Source organism: Telmatherina bonti, assembly GCF_933228915.1.
Source record: "Telmatherina bonti genome assembly, chromosome: 8".
Lineage (NCBI taxonomy): Eukaryota > Metazoa > Chordata > Actinopteri > Atheriniformes > Telmatherinidae > Telmatherina > Telmatherina bonti.
Window position 1 is genome coordinate 14,578,481 of NC_136626.1, and position 22,247 is coordinate 14,600,727.

The window sequence follows — 22,247 nt, forward strand, 5'->3', positions numbered from 1 at the left end:
TCCCTCCCACTTGGGCTTTTGTTGACTTTATGTTTCATCTCAATTTGTTCATTTTCTTATATACTTTATGAATATTCAATAGCTAGTTGAAGGCAACCATTAGGCTTGTAAAAGAGCTTTAATAATAACAACAATAATAAACAGAGTAGCCAAGCTGATCCTAACTGTTGGTTACTGCTACTTTTATCCTACGCTTTAATTCGCCTTCAGCTAATGCAGGACATGTTTAGAGCTTCCATTCAACGATGAAAACAAAGAAGTGAACTTTGAGTTATGGTATTGTGGTGATTCATGGTCATCCCATGATCAGATCTGAATGAAAGCAGCTCTGATGTGTCCTGTGGGTCAGGTTAGTAAATACTTTGCTAAAAACATTTCCTCTCCATTTCATCTCATTGTCTATCGGAAAGAAGAAAAATCTGTCAAACGGTAAAACGGTAAAACAGCTACAATCTGATGAGTACATTTTTCTCTTTTCTATCCCTCAAACCACTATCCAGTCCATTCATGCACAAGGAGCAGACACGTTTCACAGCAGTCATGGCCAAGTAAAGCAAAGAGTTATTTTTCCTTATTGTTATTGATGCGTTATAAGCAGGTTTTCCACCATATATCCACCTATGCTGCTCCAGAGTATATCAGTCCCCATCTGAAGAGAAAACTGAGATCAATATTGAAAGATCAAATATCCAGTTTTTTTTTTTATTGTGTTCTTGTAATAAAAAATAAATAAATAAATGGATTTAAAAAGGGAATAAAAGAGTGCAGGACAAAAGCTTCTGTTCCTAATCAAAACTGCTTTTCTGGAAATAGTGACATAATATTAGATATGAAAAGGTTTTTTTTTTAAAATTAATTTTTAAAGAAAATGCTTATTCATGTCATGTAAAACAGAGGGATAATACAATGAGATAACTGTGCGGACTCCATTTCATTTAACAGACTTGGTAAATAAGGTTCTAAGCAGACTGTTTTTGTTTTTTTTGTTTTTTTTATGCCAACATGAGGATCAATTACCCAGAAACTATTTGCTTGAATTTTAATATACTGCCACCCAAAAGCTATTTATCCTTTATTTAAAGGGCCTCTGTATTTACTGTCCAGTACCTGATGTTCAGGGCCCACTGAGCTTTTCTTTCAATCCTTTTCTGGTCACTAAATATATATTTCTAGAGGAGAAGCTTAAAAGAGATTCTGTATAAAAAGTAATAAAAATAGAAAAATTAAAAGAAAAAAGAACCTATTGGCAAAAAACTTATTGCCTTATTGGAAAACAGAAATTTTCATCAGTCATGAAATTAGTTTTTTTTTTCTTATGCTCTGAAGAGCAAAGAGACAGACAGTGTGAGCACTCGATGGCATTCAGATGAGCTTAAGTTTCTCCTCTCAGAGCCAATTTTTGTCTTCTACTGTTATGTACTTTTATTTTTGTTTGTCACCGCCTATGACAAGACATGAGATTTTTAAAAACAAAAAAAATACTGCCTCTCGTCAAGTCTTTTAATTTTAATAGTTTAGCACATCATACTGCCCTTTTTCCTACCCTTTATTCCCCACCACTTCAGTTCCACTGTTCAATAAACTTGCACTTTGTTCCATTCTGTCACCCACTTTTCTGTTTCAACAGCTTTCTACTCAAAACATTTGTTTTTAACAGCTCCCGTAAAAAGACAGACACCCAAAACGGCACAACTGGGCAGGAAAATATGACCCAAAGATTAAGATGCCGCCTTTTTTTTTTCCTTGTTATGAATGATTCAACTCAATTTTTTCCTGCTTCAGCATAGTGTTTTGTGGAAAAACTGAGTTTTTTCTCTTTAAAAGAAGAACCTTTTAACATTTTGTGACCATTTATCTTGCATAGTTTATTGTGATGCACTGAGTGGTATGTACTTCAATTCCTGTGTACCACATGCGATGACAATAAAATGAATTAATCAATCTTGTTTTAACCTCTTAATTCAAAGCAAACAGAATCACTTTTTATAAATGCTTCTGCCTTTTTCCGCAAGCAGTAACGACAATTAAATATAAGAAAAAAGAGCTGCCATTAGCGAGGCCATTATCCTTTTAAGTTTAGTTATGAAAAACACAAGAAGCTAGGGCTGTTCAACCATTGCATAATCACATGATTCTAATTATCTGGCATGTTTGTGATTGTTTGACATAATCTGGCAATTATCAAATCAAAGAGTGATTAAATAAAAAGCAGTAGCAGTATCCAATAATAGCAATAATAATAGCAATAGTCCAATACTAGTAAATAGCAGTATCCAATCAAACACTTTGATAATATTATGTGGTATATAGCCCAAAAACATAACTAGGAAAACATACATCTCAAATGCAGATGCTTAAAGGGGTGCTATTATGGTATTTGGAGTTTTCTGAGCTTCCTACAGTGTTACAGTGTTGAATCCTCATCAGACATGTGAACGGCACTGTTTTTTATCACCTAAACGCATATTTGAGTTTGAGTTCCAGAACTCCATCCATTCGGTTTCCATGGTGACGAAAAACGCGTCGTTATAGAGAGTTTTTTCTACTTGGAAATCCTTGTGACGTCCCGGGGGATAAGGTTCGGTGATTGGTTACCTTCTACTGGTTAACAAGGGCATGTACAAATACATCAGGCGGGTGGAAAACGTCGGATAAAGTTATTTCCAACAATGGCTGGTGAGTTTACCAAAGAGAGACATCCTGCTGCATTCGTTGCTGTGGGTTGCTGTTTTCCACTTCGTTTTTAGGGTCTGATTCAGGTTCCAACATGTAGGGCTGTATGCTATGTGTTGACATTGTATTTTATTTTGTTTATTGAGTTCATATTAGCCTAATCCTTCTGTTTATGAGATGTTACAATGACGGCGAAAGCAGGTGCGGTGCGCGCTCCCGATGTAGTGCAGTGGCGGGAGGCGGGGCTTAATGCGGAAGAGTCTCAATCCACTCATTTTGCCCACAAACTGACCTGACAGCCTACGGAGAGGGTCAGTCTGAAGTAAATAAAGCGATTTGTGACAATAACTCGATCCATCCCAGCCCTTCTGGTCTCAGAAATAAAAATAAATTAGCCTGAAATGCACATAATAGTTCCACTTTAAGAAATCTACTTCTACTGTCTCCACAGATCTCTCACTACAAAGCAGGAAAACAGTTGTAAACCTTTTTTTTTATGTTTTAGTCTTTAAATGTCATACACCCCTGAGCTGTGGAGGCTTAAAACAAGCCTGATTCATCACCATGAAAACTTCCTGGCTGGAACAAATGTGCTCTTTAAACATAAAGACAACTCATTCTTTGTCTAAAATCCACTTTATTAAATATAAATCATTGATATATTTGATTATAAAGTCCAACTTATCAATAAAATGCAGATTTTACCTCTGGGTATTTCGTGGTGACTTAGAACAAAGCAACCATGCTACTTTAGATGAGTAGATTTTTCATAATATAACCAATTGTGACATTTGGTTCCCTCGATGCAATAGCACTTCATTTTGAACCATGTAAAAGGAGAGATTTCAAGCAAGTCCAGTCTGTACCACAGATGTAGCCTTAAGCCTTCCAGCCTATTGCATCGCCTGCATGTGCAGGTGCACTCTTTGGTGAAGTATTAAAGTCAACTGCCCTGAGAGGAGCAAGCTTGATAAGGAATGTCATAGAAACCAGATCTAGCACCTGGTATGACTACATGTGGGTTCAAGCAACGTGAAATCACTAGCCCCACTCGATACGACTGATAATTACCTTCACAGGTTGGCTCCGATCACTAAGATTGCTGCCGCTTCCAGCTGTAAATCACTGATCAACAGCTGCAGAGCAGGATGAGACACACCACCCACCTCGCCAGCTTTCCTTACATTGACATTTCATTTTAAATGTTACTAACTTGGAAGCACACATTTTATTTAGGTTTATTGAAGTTACTATCTATAGTATTGTCTCGATAGGCTGAAAGTGGAATAGGTTTCCACAAAGATTTCTGTTTGTGGGGATAAAATGGATGCAGATAGGTTTGTTACAGGAAACCACCAGGTGTGTAAGGCAGGATGACGAGCCAATAAACACTGATCTTGAATCTTTACATGTTGTGCAGTCTGATGTAAGCAAACAGCTGGCCGACTACTCCAAGCAACCAACTTAAAGACACAATACAGAACTTTTGCCTAATTTTCCCCGTCTTGTGACCCCTATCTGATTTTCCCCGTCTTGTGACCCCTATCTGATTAGGCATCCATCTTGCATCCTACCTGACCTGTGAGATCTCTCCAGCTAGATCTTAGTAGTAGTAGTAGTAACTTTATTTCGAGCAGATGAACAAAACCAATACCAAGATGTACATATACATAACCAAAAAAAAAATATATATATATAAGCTCGAAAAGGAGTGGGAAGAAGAAAAACTTATTAAATCCCACCCCTAGATAACACAAATCAAAACCTTACAATACAAAGGATGCACGACACAATACCAACAATGGTCATGAGTAATACCAAACAATAGTAACGACATGACTTAATACCAACATTAGTTAAGAAGACTTAATACCAACAATGTTAAGTTCACTATTTCCAACAATGGTAAGGGACAATAATAAATAACTTAGTATTGTTATAACTCATCTTCACTCAAAAACAATATGTAAATAGACTGTAATATAAATAGACTGTAATACAATCATAAAGATTGTATTAAGCAATTTCTCTAAGTGGTGTTTATGTTAATAACAAATTCATTAACTTGTGTGTATTGTCCCTTAAAAAGGTTGGCTATTAATATGAACCTGCTGTTATTGGAGACAGCTCCCAACAACAGTAACACGTTCTGTTTTTGAGTCTATACTGTGCATTAAAATAAACAAGGTTTTGGTGAGTCAGCTGCCAGTAGGGGGCGCCCTCTGGACAACCGATCCACTACTTGCCAGCCCTGATCTGATATTTAAAATGTGCATGACCATTCATGTATGGAAATGTAACTATTAACATCATCACCACTACATACATAATCACAACAATACTGTAGTCTTGAATGAATGAAAGAATACTTGAGCATCACACTTATAACAACATTATACTTATAAATAACCCTACATATATTCCTCTGCATTATATTTCATCAATACCATTGCTTTATACTTAGCTTTAAATTGATAAATAGAAGAGCATTGCTTAAGTTCTCTCCCCAACCCGTTCCAGAGTCTAACCCCGCAGACAGTCACACACATACTCTTTCTGGTGGTTCTAACAGGTGGATATTTGAAATTATTACATTCTCGTAAATTATGTTCTCCTTCTCTTACTTTGAACATAATTTGAATGTTTGCTGGCAATGCATTTTTACTTGCCTTATACAATAGCTGTGCAGTGTAAAAGTTTACCAAGTCATGTAATTTAAATAATTTTGACTGTAGAAATAGTATGTGTGTGTGATCATAGAATCCAGCTTTATGAATGGTTTTAACTGCTCTTTTTTGAAGTTTAAAAATTGATTGTAGGGAAGTCTTATAATTATTACCCCAAATTTCCACACCATAACTTATATGGGGCAAAACAAGGCTGCAGTACAACAAGTAAAGGGCTTTGGAATCCAAATTAAATTTTACTTTATTCATTATTGCAATATTTTTGGAGATTCTATTCTGTATGTGTTGGATGTGTGGCTTCCAATTCAATCTATTGTCTATAATAATTCCTAAAAATTTGTTTTCCAACACCTTTTCTATTGTTACACCATTTATTTTTATTTCCAGTTCAGGATTTATGACATTACCAAAAATAATCATTTTGGTTTTGCCTAAATTTAGTGATAGCTTATTAGTATCCATCCATCTTTTTATTTTTTCTAATTCATTATTCATTATATTTATTAATGTGCTATAATTGTCATGGGAATAGAAGATATTTGTGTCGTCTGCAAATAATATCATTTTTAAAGCTTTAGATACATTAAAAATATCATTAATATATAAAATAAATAATTTTGGACCAACTATGGACCCCTGCGGCACTCCACACTCAATGCCACGTCTCTCTGACTCATGATCACCCATCTTCACGAACTGTTCTCTCTCTGTTAAATAACTCTTGATCCAGTGCCAAGCTACTCCCCTTATGCCATATCGTTCCAGCTTTTTCATTAAAATTGAATGATTAATTGTGTCAAAAGCTTTCTTTAAATCAATAAATATTCCAGCTGCATATTTTCTTTTGTCTACTGAATTTGTAATTTCTTCTACCGCTTCAAGTATAGCCATTGTGGTAGATCTGTTGGTTCGAAAACCATACTGGCCTTCATTCAAAATTTTACACTTGTCAAAGTCCAGCGAAATTCCTTTGGACTCGAGAAAGGACACCACTTGTCGTTCCGCCGATGACATGTCCGCTTCCTCGGGCTCTGTCCCAGTGTTTACAGTTACTGCCCTGGCATACGACCGGGGCTTGATCTTCAATCCGGTCACGACGACATCATTAATCCTGGAATACTGCTCCAAGTCTAATCCTGGAATACTGCTCCAAGTCTTATGGTGACTCTTGTTTTGTTTCTTTCTCTCTCTTTTAATTTTCTTGCATTTCTTTGCTGAATCAGCGATGTTGAGTAATCAAAAGAGCCAATGTGTTTTGTTGCAACGTCACGCAGCGTCCCAGATAAAAAAATTAAAGAGTTATCTAGTGCAGTTTGGGACACTGTTGAGCAGCAGCAGCTCCAGAAATACACAGCTGTCACTGTGTCATTAAAAAAGTCTGGATCACATAGTTTTGATGTCAGAAAGTTATGTAATGTCTTTAAGTTGTAAATGAGGAATTTAAAAAAAAAAAAAAAAAAGTTGTACAAGTGTATCAATTATGACATTTGTGCTTTCTTGTCTGATCTTATTTTGTTCATCCCACCAACGTAATCTTTATAGAGCCAATCTAGATTTACTGTGACTTATCCAAATGAGCTCAAATACCATGTCAAATGTATGCATTTTGTAACAGAGAACAATTACAAGGTTTATTAAAGTTTTAATGCAATGCATCCATACTAGTGTTTCTTTTTGGCATAATCTATTATATGTAACTTTCACAAACCAGCTCATTTTGTGTAAACCTGACTAAGAATCTTATTGATTCTGATTGATTGAGAGCACTTTGTTAAAGCTGGAGTCATATTCAGCCTAAGATATTTTGAGAGGGAATAAAAGTTTCACTTTTAACTCCTGTGAAGAATTAAAATGAATCGAACTCAGCTGCAAAAGAATAAAATGCCTCATCTCCAACTGACCGTGTTGACATTAACAGATCTAAGCAGACATTTTCTACAATACAAAAAAAAAAAAAAAAAAAGCACTGGCTAATATCAAGTGAGAGAGAATGAAATGGATTGAGCCAGCGCTTACAACACCCCAACTCTGAAATGAGCTCAACTCAGTGAAATATAGACATGTTTGATGTTATCAATTAAATCTGAGCCTTTTCTGTCATGACAAGCCAAAATGGCTAATAGTGCCAAGTTCGGGCAACCAAAGCAACTGGTTCAATGTACCAATCAATATTTGGGTAAACATCAGAAAGCTCGGGGACTGACACATTCTTTTAAAATAAAGTGATTAGGAATGAAGCCAAAATGTGATTAAGAGTAAGACTAGCTCAATAATCTTGGGAAGGTGTTTTTAAAAAAAAGCTATTAGATCAGATTAGATTGCAATTACTGCAGATGTAAAATATGACAAAAGTGTTTCATTACAGCCATTATGCCATAATATAGGAGGATTTTTTTTTTCCAGTTCATGTCATTCATTTCTAGTTTCATCTCATAAACCAAACACAAAAGCTGCATCAAGGCCCTCAAGGCATCATTGTAAGTATATTTGATTTAGTATGTGCTCTAAATCCAATATGATGAGGACAAGTCTCTGAAAAGAAGCAATCTTCTGACTTCCGAGCCTAATATATCCACATGAATAGAAAATGCACTGGTATTATTTGATGTATTTCTTAATATCCATGTTATACATATTCGCCTAGTAAAAATTCTGATATCTAGAAGGGTTATTTCAACTTTCCGACACACTACATCACAAATAGATGTTGATAAATTCTTTGACCAATCTCACATACATAAAAACAACCATAAAAAAAAGCAAAACATAGTGGAAACTCTTGTACTGGTCTGTGGATGGTTTATGCAGAAACAATTGTGGTGAAGAAAATAAATTTTAACAATAGCACCGTGGTGTAGCTAAAGCAACAACATTATGCTGCCAGGGCCGCTGTGGAACAAACTCTTCACATGCACACAGCACCGATAGGCTTGGACCTAGTGAGAATACCTTGCAGTGAAAATATCTCAGCTCTTAAAAATACATGCCAACGTAAAAAATCCAAGATCATACAAAACCTTCAGGGATATGCTAAGCAATGTCTGACTATGTCTAAAACTTCAGAAAAGATGGAGTACAGAGGTGCCTGACCAAGGAATGAGTGGTCATTCCAACAAAGCTATAGTTTTTTGGGGGTTTTTTTCTCAACCGTTATTTAACCAGATAAAACAACCCATTGAGATCAGGATCTCCTTCACAAGGATGACCTGGCCAAGAGGTCAGCAGCATGTCATAAAAACAGTTACACAGATGTGATATTAAGTAAAACATATTAAATAAAACATACAGATCAAGCCTAAAAGAGCTTTTTAAATAAGGGTCAACCAATGTGCATATCTGCAAGCGGTCAGAGAAGGCAAGTTCAATTTCAAGTACAATTCACAATGGTGGGTGAGGCGACTGCAATCAGTAACAAATCTCAATGCTGGGTGAAAAACATTGTTCAAAGACTGGAGACATTGGGACGATGCACTCATATAAAGCACATCTCCATAGTCAATAATAGGTAAAAAGGTTGCTGTCACTAATTACTTTGAGAGAGGTTCACACAAAGTTTAATGACAAGATTATTTATATATGATTTAAACAAAAGCTCCTGATCTAAAATAAAACCCAAATACTCATAATTTAAAACTTGTTCTATAGGTTTTCCTTTGGATATTATATTTGTAATGTTCTGTGTTAGCACCTTTGAGTGAAAGAAAACCATGAACTGGGTTTTATCTGTTTAAAACCAATTAAGATCATAAAAAAACATGACTGAATAACATTAAAGGCAGCCGGCAAAGACTCAAAACCCTAAGCTAGAGAGGTTGAACAGCAATAAATAATAGTGTCATCTGCATAAAAATGATACTTTGCATTTGACAAATTATTGCAAAGATTATTTATGTAGACTGGAAATTAAATGAGTCCCAAAATTTAACCTTGGGGCACCACTTTGGTGACATCCAGAAAAGCAGAGGTAGTTTCAGATACCTGGACATCCTGTATTCTATCAATTAGATAGCCTAGAAACTAGGCAACTGTATCTTTGGATAAGCCAACATAATGTAGGTCTTGTGTCAATAGTTTGTGGTCAACGGTATGAAAATCTTCTGACAAATCAATGAAAAGAGCAATACAGTATTTTTTGCTGTCTCGAGCCTCAATATCATCATTTAGGACTTTCAATGCAGCAGTAACAGTGCTGTGCTGTTTTTTTAAAACCAGACTGGAATGCAGAAAAAATATTATGAGATGCTAAAAATTCTTTCAGCTGGTCACTGACAATCCTCTCAAATAATTCAGCTAAAATACACAATTTTGAAATTGGTCTATAGTAGTTTACGCAGTTGCTGAAAATAGAGGACAGACTTGCTGCAGAGAGCTGGGACTCCTTATCTGTGTTCCCCCGCTTTGTTTAATGCTGAATAGAAAAGAAATTAAAGTCATTATGCTAAATTTCCAGCTTCAATCTGACACTGATTCATTTTCTATCAGTGTCTGAATCTCCCAAACCAATCACTGAAAATGAACCAGTGTCTGAATTTAAGGCCCCAATGATCAGTAACAAGATGTTGGGGCAGTGGAATGAAGTAGTTTGACAATATTTGGACAGAATTAGCTCTGGCCATGACATTAACAAATGATTGGGTCTGCTGCCATATTTTGAGGACAGTTTTTCTTTTTTCTTTTTTTTTAATTCAGTTTCTTTAACAATAAACCACTACTTGGTTTTCTTCTTCACTATCAACCTCCAGACCCTACTTGCTGAAAATGGGGACCTTAACTTGGCAGCTTTCTGTGAACTAGCTTTACACTAAAACTATAATGAATTGGACCAATATGGATCACCATTGATTTCATTCAGTTGGATGACTCTTTACAAAGACTTCATCTTTGAATTTGCATAAAATTACATTTAAGTACAAATCAAGTTGAAGTGATTGGAATTGCTTCATGTGACTGTACCTGGTGGATTGGACACATTCAAAAATCTGGGCCTTGGCCATTTTGTTTAGGAGCAAATCCACTACATCCAACAAAGCTCCATAGTTCTGGGAAACCCATTTGGATTGATGGGCATCTTTCCAACAGATCTAACCTGCTTTAGCGTGTTTTTGGACATGATCACTAATCTTCAACAAAACATCTGTAACTGTAACCAAATCTTCAAATGTACCAAAAGACAAATTCAGAGAGAATTACCCCGTGTGGATTAGTTAAGTGTTACAAGGCTAATACTACTGCAAAATCCATGATTTTTGATGCCAAGACTTGTGTGTTTGACAGCAATTTCCCTTCTTCTCACAACTTTAATTTCCTGCAAATTTCCTTGCAAAGTGCCTCTCCTGTAGTCTGGGCACAATTTGACCCATTCATTTTATTACATCTGTCAGTTTAGGCATCTATAATTCCTGCTGTACCATGTATTTCACTCTAAGCAGGATCACACTCTGTATACTGAGTGTGGAAAAACCAATAAAAATAAAGGAGTTGTGACAGAAAAATGTGTTTACTGTGGCACCTGTTCATTCATTCCACAAATACACAAACAGACACAAGAATTCTCCGTTTGTTCTGCTGTCTCACATTAAATAGCTCAACATCACAAGCAGGGCTACTGAGGAAAAGTAGCAGTGGGCTATCAGCTCTGTCCACGTGAGAGAAAGATGAGGGGGATTAGGGGACAAACACACTCTGCATGGCCTCTTTACTGGCAGGAACTACGTCCTTGACCTACTGATGGAGTGATGTATACTGCAATGAGAGGGAGAGCCTGAGATAAACCCCAGGTCTGCCAGTAAGAGCAGACAGGCGCTAAAATATTACACGAATACAAAGATATAGTGATTTTTCTAAAAGATCAGTGCAGTAAGTAGTTATCTGCATTACTACAGCTATCTATCTGTAAGCAGGTATTCTCTGAGAACTATTTAAGAGATATGACTTATAGTACAATTCATTGAATACTTGCTAAGTGTAATTTTTTTTCATTGTTCCAACAATGTGATGCAAAAGTCAATGATGATAAATGCATGACAGTGTAGGATTTTGTCATTAGGGGTTACTTTTAGGTGACTGAGCCATGTAAAACGACTGTCTTCAGTCACAACTGATAGTTTAACAGCATGTTATGCATTTGCTCATTTCATAACTATGCGTCGAAGATATTTAGGACATGTATTCCATATTTGGTAAGGACCAAGCGTTGTGTTTATGTCTGCGTGTGTGACAGGTGGCTCAAACCACGCACAGCACGGATCGCTGCCCCATCAAATGGCTGCCAGGAAAGCCTTGTTGGAAAATGTGCACACTCACACTACAAGCAGACCAGTACAAATACAGGCGTGCATACATCTTTCATTCTGTCTCTAACACAACCTCACCATCTTCACACTTTGCATATGCAACATTCTACAAATGCATTGGTTGAATTGCGTGTTTAACACTTCTGTTTTGAGTCTTCTGTTCTTATAATCTGGCATCAATATAGGAGTGTGCAAATGTGACAGAGTGTTCAGAGAGGAGATCCACTGCCAAGGCCGATCAGAGCAAAACAAGATCCAACCAGGAGACCCTGATTCAATTCTTGTATATAACAGTTGCCCTGTTGTCCAGTTCAACAGTTCTTCTAGGCTTCCGTAATTTAAAAAAAAAAAAATTAAATCCTAGCTTTTTTTTTAGGGTTTTAGTCACTAAAGTATGCAGTTATGAGTTTGGAAAAGCAGCAGGACAAGCTTGTTGCTCTCTTTCACCCGATTCCCATGGGCGTAAAATACTCTACACCCTTTGTGTTTCCATTATAACAAAAAAGGGTAGAGTGGAGCTACAGGCACCACAATACAGTCTACTGATTAAAAAGCAGACAAGAGAGATTACCACCCTGCAGGACTTCAGTCGTTTCTCTTCACCGTTTCGTTAACATTGAAAAAATGAGAACCAAAAAAAAACAAAAAACTATAAAGTCTGGTCGGCTCTGGGACTATAATTATTTCTTGCTATAGTATAATTGTCATGAGTTGTGTCATATTTGTTGTTATTGCATGAACAACCCCGCCTATCAAGTGAGAGTCCAACACTTTGATCAACCATACTGTACTGTACTGACCCAAACCAATGGATATAAGGATGATGTTAATGTTGTCACTGCAGGGACATGTAGCAAGGTTCATGGCTGGAGAGGCACCAACTCCTTTGGCGTATCTTTTTCACTGTTCAACTATCAGAATGTGTTTTTACAACTGGTAATTTAATCTATTATTAGCATTCTTCTCTCACACACACGCCAGCATATACACAGGGATGTATTTGGCTTAGAAAGGATGTAGTTTTATAGCAACAAGAGACAGCAGACAGCAAGTTTCAGACTCACCCTTAATGTTTTCTGAACAATTCACACTCATTATAAACATATAAGAGTTTGATATGTGTACGAAACAATTTTTCATTTGATGTTTAATTATTTTGTTGTTTTAAAACATTTGATTTGGGTGCTTTAGGACAAGTTTCAATTATTGATTTATTTTTTTCATCTGTTAAATTAGATTATCAATACATCCTGATAATTCCCAAATAGGGATACTAATCAAACTCTCTAACAAGAGACACTGAGGAAATACTGAGAAATTGTAGAGAGGAAAAGCTACTCCTTGATTTCATGTCAGACTTGAGGATTTTCCACGTTGCTTTCATGATGTCAGAGGGAAAACTATTATCAGGATCTTACAGGAGAGCACTGCTTCAGCATTGCTGCCTTCTCAAACTGCTGCTGTTGCTTATGTTTCCAAATCCCTCATTTGATGTTTCCCCTCTCAGAAACGCTAGCTGATGTGTTCAGAGCAAGGGAGAAAGCGGTTGGTTAGGAGTAGCAGGTGGCTTGCCCTGAGACAGGACAGATTCTGCCGTCAGCCAGCGTGACCCCACTACCCTCCCTCCTGTCCACACCCTCCCGTCTCTGCATGGCTCAGGCCCTAAAGCGACAGGGCTCAGATTGAAGGTTATTTTTCCCACTGAGCCAACAGTCACTCCCCCTCAACATATCACAGTCCTGCAGTCACTGGGTCATTTACGAGTATCCATTATTCCTGCTTCAGCTGGCTTCTTTGATTTGTGGGGTTTTCCACATGAGATAATGTCGATGTGTTGCCTGAGTGAGCTTCATTTGTTAGTGTTAGCATTAAAGTCATCTTAAAAGAAGGGAATATAACCTGTTTTTATTATTTCACCTGAGTGTTGTACACTGCTGAAAGCTTTACAAGGCCTCGTCCACAGGCAGCGTTCGTGTTAATGCCAGCAAATGACAATAAAAACAAAATCTATGATGTTTTAGTACAGGGCTACTGAATTGTTATGGCAACAGATAGCATATTGACTAAAGAAAAACTTTTTAAACAAGGAAATGCATTAAATGGTTTTTGGAAATATAACATCATGGAAAAGCTTGAGCGGTCCAAGAGATTTAAGCTCTTAGAGGATTTTCACTAATCTGTCAGACCTGAATTATTTTTCTGGCTTGTTAACAATTATCACAATCAAGGGACTAGAATAAAGTTATTCATATGTTTAAGCTTTACATAAATACTACATAAAATGGGAGGATACTGGAAGAAGATGTGTTTTAGGAAAATGTATTTGTTTAAAATAAAACTTAAAGATGTGGAGGTCATAATATTGCCTGAACATAAAGCTTAAATGGATGCTTGTCGGACATGTGTTGTTGCAAAGGATTTTATTAATCGGTACCACCATTAATTTCCTTTTGACATAGCACCACATTAAATACAAATACATATAAAATGTATTTTCCATATTCTAGTGAGATTTTTGGCCCTTTTTCCTGGCAGTGACAGATCTCATTGTGCCCAGTGAGCATACCAAAACTCTTGAATGTGATTTTTAAAATAAACCATTAACATAAGATGGATGGGTTAACATTGTTCATTTGGGTTCGGAGGAAAGTGCAATTAATCCAACTAAATATTATGAACATTTTCTACTGTGTCACTTGTTGGATCGCCTTCTATTCTTTGATAGGAAAGGTGACACCCAACATGGGTTACACCTGTCATTTTCATCTGTCTCTAAGTTTGCACATGAAGAGCTGCTGCTGACTGGATTGCATGTTGTTGACTCAGATGGATGAGGCTGAATGTGATCTGACAGAACCCACACATCTGACACTTACGTTCAGAGTTAAGTACATGATGCATTATGTAATCAGAGGGTTCAGATCAGCATGGACTTCTATCACACAGGAAGCCAAACGTGCAAGTCAGACAAATCGAATGGTTTCACTTTCAAAAAACATCACTTCAAAATGTAGGATATATTCATTTATGTACCAAAAGCATCACTTGGGTGCACGTCTGTGCTGCTGCTGTGTGAATGTCAAAGATCAGCGAGTAAACAGGATTTAGAACTGTCCACATCCTTCCATTTGCCCATGACGAACACATTTTCATACAGTGATGGAAGCAAATCTTTACAGCGTGCAACCATCTCTTATGAAGTCCAAACACCGTTAACTCAAGCGGAGAAAAGGAAAAAAAAGTAGCATTAGGACAGATTAAAGATAATTTCCTTTTGGAAGTTAATGAAGGAGAACTGCGGAGGTTCAACCAAGAAGGCCACCTTGTCTCAGTACTCCAAACACACACACACACGCACACACTCATTAGTTTCTTCTAACCTTTTATCCAATTACTCTACTCTCCATTCCCTCTGTACTTATCCGGTCAATGCCTTTCTTCTGAGGTTACTTCAAAACCTTTTATCTACTCAGCACAACTACTACCTCCTCCATTTAGCTGAGAAGTTCTGACTTTCAGTGCAGTCATGGAATATGAAACACACAAAAGCCTTTTGGATTATCAGCTCATAAAAAACTGTTAAAGATTTTTATATCAATCCTAAAGAAATCAGTGATGATCACCAAAAATGTTCCTTTCCCTCTTTTCCACCTAAAACAGTCCCAAAAGCAGGATTCAACCAAGGTGGAGACAGAAAGAGACCATTACAGTAAGATTTACTTATTTGATAAAAAATCCAACTGGGCATAAATATCATAATGTGATACAAATATTTACAGACATCAAAAGTGATTAATGCTAAGAAACAAAGGGCCGGGGGGGGGGGGGGGGGGGGGCTAAAATGATAGGGACATAGCCTCATAATTGAAGATGATGAAGACCACCCACTGTTAGGAGTGGCAGACATGATACACATCTGCTCCTCACACAGCCATCACAGCATGTAAAGCCAAAAGAGGAAGGAGGTGAAAACACAGCGGCTGCATTTGTCTTCACCCGTGCATATGCAAATACAACTGATAACAAACACACACAGACAAACACACACTCTTGTTGAAAGACAACATGCACATCTTTTTTTAGAAAAATTCCATCAAAGATCATATAGCCAGAACCTTGGATGGAGAACCAGAACCAAGTCTAACGTCGACACACAAACACTCCTTTACACTTATTTACATTCCTGTTTATCTGCAAATATGTTTACATGCCAGCTGCGTGAATTTAAAGAAGCAGACTTTTTACTAACGGTCCTGGGCTCCAGCCTACGCATGCACAGTTTATTTCATGAGAATGTCATGGTAACATTTAAACATTTGAAAGAGTTATAGCTGTTTTCATGACTTTCCCATCTTGATGTCAAAGGGACGAATAGATGTTGGACGGCCTTCTGAAAACAAAACTGAAATAAACAACGCTGGTCAGGAGGTTGCATCAATGACTGGAAACATTTCTGGACTTTCTGAACAGGTTGCCAAACGAATGACTTAGTCTGAACCAACCATCTGTAGATGGATCAGGTCTACATCTGGAATCTGAGAAACCTTTTTTCATAATCACAGGGTGTTTAAAGTGCGCCTGAAAATGAATAATTCATGTGGTTCTTCTGTTGGGACCCCATTTCATTGTTGCAGGCCAGAAGAATATATAAGTAAGTCAGTGAAGTAAAGAATGTAAGTGAAGTCACATGTTAATCTTTTAGTTGTTCAGATAATGTCTTTCCTGAACTCCAACAAAGAAAGATTTCCTTGTTTATTCATAGTTTATAAATGTAATTAACCCATTATCAGGGAAAAATAAATGCTATGTTGAGCCAATAGGAACCGTTCCATTATAAAGAGAAAAAAAACCCTTTACCATCCTGAGATAACAACACGGTTAAATTGGTCATCCTGAGATCATGATGTTAAAAAAAAAAAGAAGAAAAAAGAAAACTTATCACCACTCTCAGTTTCCATATTCAACATATTCCCTCATTTCACTGCTCTCTCGCTCAGCCTTTCCATCTTTATTGAACTCTTCCTCCATCTTTCCCATCCCCCCTCCTCTTGCTGAGATGGAGACTGTCAACAGGCCCATATATCTGACACACTGCACTGTACGCTCACACATTTCCAGTCTTCCAGTGGAGTGTTCACTAATGGGGCAGCGGGTATGAGGGGATGGAGTCTTCTGGGTGCTCCAGAGTCTATCACACACACTGACACCAAGTTTCCTTTGACACAAATAAAAAAAAAACCTTCTTGCTTAGAGAACAACCAACATGCTGTACAATTCAGTATTTGGGGTTATTTCACTATTTTGAGGTAGACAATGTTTTCCATTTATAATTATTATCATTATTATTTCTGTCTGACAGGCTTCCGGATTAATAATGGCCTGAGGCCACATTGATTGCACAGCATTACAACTCCAGCAGAGTAATGTCAAAGAATCAGAACAACTCCTTTAAATGAGTATCCCTCTCGTTCAGCAGTGCAGACTTCATCCTGCTCTGCTCTGCCTCACTACCACAGCATCTGACACATGAAAAATATGGAAAATACAAAGAAACTACCACATCTGTTGCTCCACCTGATCCAAGTGACTTTTTTTTCCTCTCTTTGTCATTTCTCACACACTCTACGCGGTCATACTCTCTCACACTCCCTCTTCTCCTCACACGCAAACACTTCGACAGAGCGCCGGCTCTCCTTGGCAGTCAGCCTGCCGAAGAATGTTTGGTGCTACAAGCCTGAAGGAACACACACCATCAGCGCAGGCTCGACACACCACCTCCTAATGGCTTGCATGCTGACACAAGTGATGAATGACACTCGGTGGGAGAAATCAAAGCCGCCATGAAGTTATAAACAGTGAAGTCACTCAGAGGTTTTTGATATGAAACAGGCAAAGCTCGTGCAAGTACAATAAACAAAAAAAAAGATTAAATGATTTGCTTTGGCTTCTAGTAAAAGGAGTCTGATGTGAGCAAACAGTTTATGCAAGCAGTCAGAAATCATGGATTCCACCTGTCATGTCTGCTGTGGCCCCAGTTTGCACTTATGCCTCTTTATATTTCTCACTGCCATATTTTTTTTGGGATGCTAATGACTTTGTAGAACCAATTTGTGAAAATATATGCAGATAGAAATCTCAAGAGGAAAAGAATAATACAGAAAAAAACAAAAGATACCTGAACAAAAGTACCTTAAATCAGCTTGAAAAGAACATTTCCAGCATGTTTGGAAGTAAATTAAAGCTAATTTCTTCTGTTGCACATCCAGTTTTTCTGCATCATAAATTGGGTGAATTTCCTTTATATATGGCGTTTCAGAATAAGGCCTTTTAATCTTAAGTTGCAAAGATAAGTAAAATAACACATTTTAATCTTAAACTGCTGGTCAAACAATAAATTAAGTGTAGAAATATAAAGTTAAGACTTTCCACACATCAACATGCGGCTGGTTAAAAAAAACAAACAAACAAAAAAAGATTAGCGGAGTGAAATTGTTTAATTAAAAGTCGGTAATTTAAGTTACTTTAAAGTTTAGATCATGATGGGTGAAAACAGAATCGGAAGCATGAGGTAAACTTGGTCACTGCATTAGGTAGTTATCACCAGCAGGTCATGAGTAACCTAGTCCCACGACCTGACAGTGTTGTACAAATGAAAAAGTGCGACAGTCGGTGCAAACTCCACCGCGGCGCAGCAAGAAAAGTGCGCTGAGCCTCAGTGTGCGCAAAAACTAATAAAAACCAGTTTCTCGCTACTTTTCTTCCAGTTTCTCCGGTGGAAACTGTCATTATACCTGGCTGGTGGTGTCAGACGGCAGGTTCTTAATGAGGATTTTCCTCCTGTTGCTCAGCTCCTGCCGAGTTTTGGCCAGCCTCCGCTCGATCTCCTCCGGCTCCAGGTCCGGCAGGTCGCGGAGGCAAACCCCCGGCTCGGAGGGCTGCGCTGCCGCCGCCGCCGCCGCCGCCTCCTCATCCTCCGGCTGGCGGCTCTCGGGGCTGTCCATGTCTGGAGAAAGTGCGCTATCCCGGCCGAGAGAAGAGTGAACGCTCGGCGGCTGGATGGACGAGGCTGCCGCCATCTTGGGTAGCTGAGAGAAAAGTGTAAGGAGGGGAGAGTGACAGCGAGAGATGAGAGGATGCGCGCGCGCAGGTGGGAGGTGTGTGCGAGCGCGTGTTTTGTGGAAGAAAGAGGTAAGAAAAAAAGAAAACACCCGAAAAACAATTGTAAAATAATACAAAATATAAAAAAAAAAAGCATAAAAAGCAGTTTTTATATAACAGGTTAACTGTTCATATTTGCAGAGAAAGAACTCGTTGTCTGTCTGTTTTTCTGTTCACGCAAACTTCGTCTTTTTAACCAATAATGAGTCAAGCTCAGAGAACTTTTTAAAAGTCAAAGTATTCTGTCGTTTGTTTCATTGCTGGTCGTTTTTAATTACAATATAAATACGGGAAAAACATTTGAATTCATGCGATTAGATTATTTCAAAACAAAATATTAATAACAATAACATATTTACCGAGGCGTTTATCAGCAGCTGGATGAAACGAGATGTTTTCAGCTTCCACACTTTGCGGCTGCTCACCGGACTCCTGGCGACCCCAACTGTCAGTTCAGGTGTCAGACAGTCTGTTAGGAACCTAACATGTTTGGTGGGTCTGCTACCTTCATAAGACACATTCAGGCTTCCAACCAGCATCACTGGCTGTAATTTGGACCTAGTCAGATTCTTTGACAAACAAATCTCTCCTTGACTTTATAAATAAACATTTTAAAGAGCACAACCACATGTTACATCTGCTAAATGTTTGGATTTCTTTAAACTGTGTTTATTACAATTTACAAAACAATCAGCTGATTTTTTTTTTTTTTTTTTTTTTAAAAAGGATTGTGCTTAGCCTTGTGCATGTTGAAAAGCAGCTCTGCTCTCATTTCCATTCTGCAGCACATTTAAAACATTTCTTCTTTAAGACAAAAAGGCAAGAGAGAGAGGGGAAAAAAGAGAGAGCCATTCAGTGTAGAATATCTCTAAACCACCACAGCTTTCCTGTTCTCCAAGTGCATAATGTGACCATGAATGGCTGTGTGCCTTCCCTCCTTTCTACCCAAGTCACCCAGTGAATGCCAACCTAGCAGCCAAGCAAGCCCGCCTGCCCGCCGTGGGTGGAAATCTGCTCCTGGCAAACACAAGGGGAGCAGAGCTCCCTACCGAGTCCTCACAATGCCTATGTAGCTTCCGCAAGGCAGCATTAGTCGCTGACAGACACATACACACAAACACACACTGCATATTCATGCCCATAGGCTGTATCAACACTCAGATAGACACACAAACATGTAAAAAAAAAAAAAAAAAAGAAAGAAAGAAAGAAAGCGCACATCAACCCACTTAGGAAATATTTAGAGCACATTTGTGCCGAGGCCCATAAGAGATGGTGAAATTATCCTCCATCTTCTCTCTCACTCGCCATCTGTGTGGAGTGTTTCTTGGCAGATCGAAGTCCAGACAATCACAGTTGTCAGTTGGTGAAAATGATCTCACATTGCCAAGTCACTGAAGCAGTGTGACTGAAACTCAGTCACTGTGTGTGGACTGTTTGAATGCTTCAGTCGGGATTACAATCAGTGTTTATCAGACTAAAAAGGCCAAAATAGGGCGATTTTAGTTGCCTGCAGCTTGTTTTCTGGTCAACACATTTAAGAAGTCATAAATCTCCTTAATTATTTCCTCAAAAGATGGAGCAATGATGTTTCTGGTTAACGGTGAGGCTACCATTGCTTTACCTTTAAAAAGCTCATTTTACCTGACATTTCTCATGCTATTATAAAACAGCAAAGATGCTGCAAGCTTAACTCACAAATTTGTGTTTTCCAGGAAATCAAACAATGTTAAAAACTCCGGATCGTTCATCTAATGCAAGACTTATGTTGTCCCAAAAACATTACAAACACTGGAATCAAACAAAAAACAATGACGAGGAGTCAAGGTTTAGGCTAGATGCTGTCATTAAATAGCTGGTGGCTGCAGATCGACTGGGAGACACGAATCACTGAGCAGCGGTTCACTGAAAAGACAGCAAGAACTCGCCTGTCACCCATACAGGCTGGTTTTGGAAATGCATGAATCATTCCAGTAAGTGCTAAACAACTTTTCCATAAGAGGACAATTAATTTGTCCTCGCAGACACAGACTAGCAGGTACACCTGCAAAAAAACACAAGTACAACAATGCTGGCCTGCAGCCACCTCACATAGTTATACAAACTATACTTGTGAAGCCCTTTTTTTTTTTTTTTTTTAACCAATGTGCAAGTCAAAGTGCATATTCATGAGTGATGCTTCACAAACCAAGGGGAAGAGAGATGTTAGTTGATTTCTGTCTAAAACACAAGAGCGCTGCTGGTGCTTCAGTGTGTCAGCCGGTGATTCACAGCATTTTGGAGTGGGTGGCAGTAGAGAGGAGAAGAAGAAAGCGGGAAAACGTTTGCCGTTGCTTGCTGGGACTGAGAGTGTGAGGGCGTGGGAGGGCTGAGTGGCTGAACAGGCAAAGCGGGCACCTGGGATGAGCTCAGTAGGCGTGAGGATGGGAGAGAACGGGAGGAAGAGGTATCAGGAGGGAGGGTTAACCATAAATGGTGAAGTGCTTCTTTGTGTGGGGGAGTTTGTGAACACATACACATGTGCATATAGATTTTTTCCAGTGCGATTATGAACATCTCGTGCTGTGATCCAATCAGGAATACAGTTTCAGAGCCAGTGCAGAGCTCTCATAAATGTTCACGCTTTCCTTCTGTTTATTACCAGGAAATAGATAAAAAGGACATGTGACCTACTAAAAACAGCTGACCTGAACACATGGGGACGATATGCACAAGAGCTCCCTTCCCAATTCATGTCCTAATTACTGTGGTCATAAGTATACCTCCTCATCAGTCCACCGGAGAAGCCTCTCTTTACCGTGATGAGAAAGTGAGTCAGTCATGAAAAAGTTCTATTTAAGTTAACAAGAGCGCTCCTCGTTCTAAACCGGAGCATAACTCAGGTGGGTACTATAGGTCCTGATCGTTCAAAAGGACCATTCGAAATTCACTAATACTGTCAGGTTGAATGTTTAAACTGAACGCCGAGAACATCTTTAGATTTTACTGCAGGATTTCAGTCATGTTCCCGGCTACTGCACACATTTTACACATTTTCTTCTTCAGAAAAATCATTACAGGACTGAAGGCAGTGCATGTCAAAGCAATTTCAACGTGTTGTAAATGACTTGCCCGCGTTTAAGATTTAAGCTGATCACTGCGCCGAGATGCGTTTGGGAAACTGGAACTCTGGACTGCACAAAAATGTGCTGCAAGTGCATGTCTGCTGTACGAGTTGGCAGAGCGGAGACTGACTGAAATGACCCGAGGGTGCTTGGACACCGAGCTCGGTGCTCTAATTCAGTGTTTCCCTGGCAGGGAGCAGCAGACAGCTCAGGAGAAAGAGGGAGAGATGAGGAGGCACAGTGACAGCAAAAAGGAGACAAAGACAGGGTTTTGTAGAGGAGATATGAGCGGATTCAGACCAACTGATGAGGTTGTTGGGACATGGAGAGAC

General features: G+C 38.4%; 1 protein-coding gene across 1 annotated transcript in view; it reads right to left on the reverse strand.

Annotated features, from left to right (window-relative positions):
- The window catches only part of raver2 (ribonucleoprotein, PTB-binding 2), a gene marked incomplete at both ends in the record, with an annotated part of 98,722 nt that extends 79,993 nt beyond the window's left edge, over nucleotides 1-18,729 (reverse strand). Inside the window, one exon of the mRNA XM_079244565.1 lies at nucleotides 18,445-18,729. Coding sequence (XP_079100691.1) covers nucleotides 18,445-18,729 — 285 coding nt within the window. The remainder of the gene's footprint in view (nucleotides 1-18,444) is intronic.
- Between the last annotated feature and the right edge of the window lie 3,518 nt (nucleotides 18,730-22,247).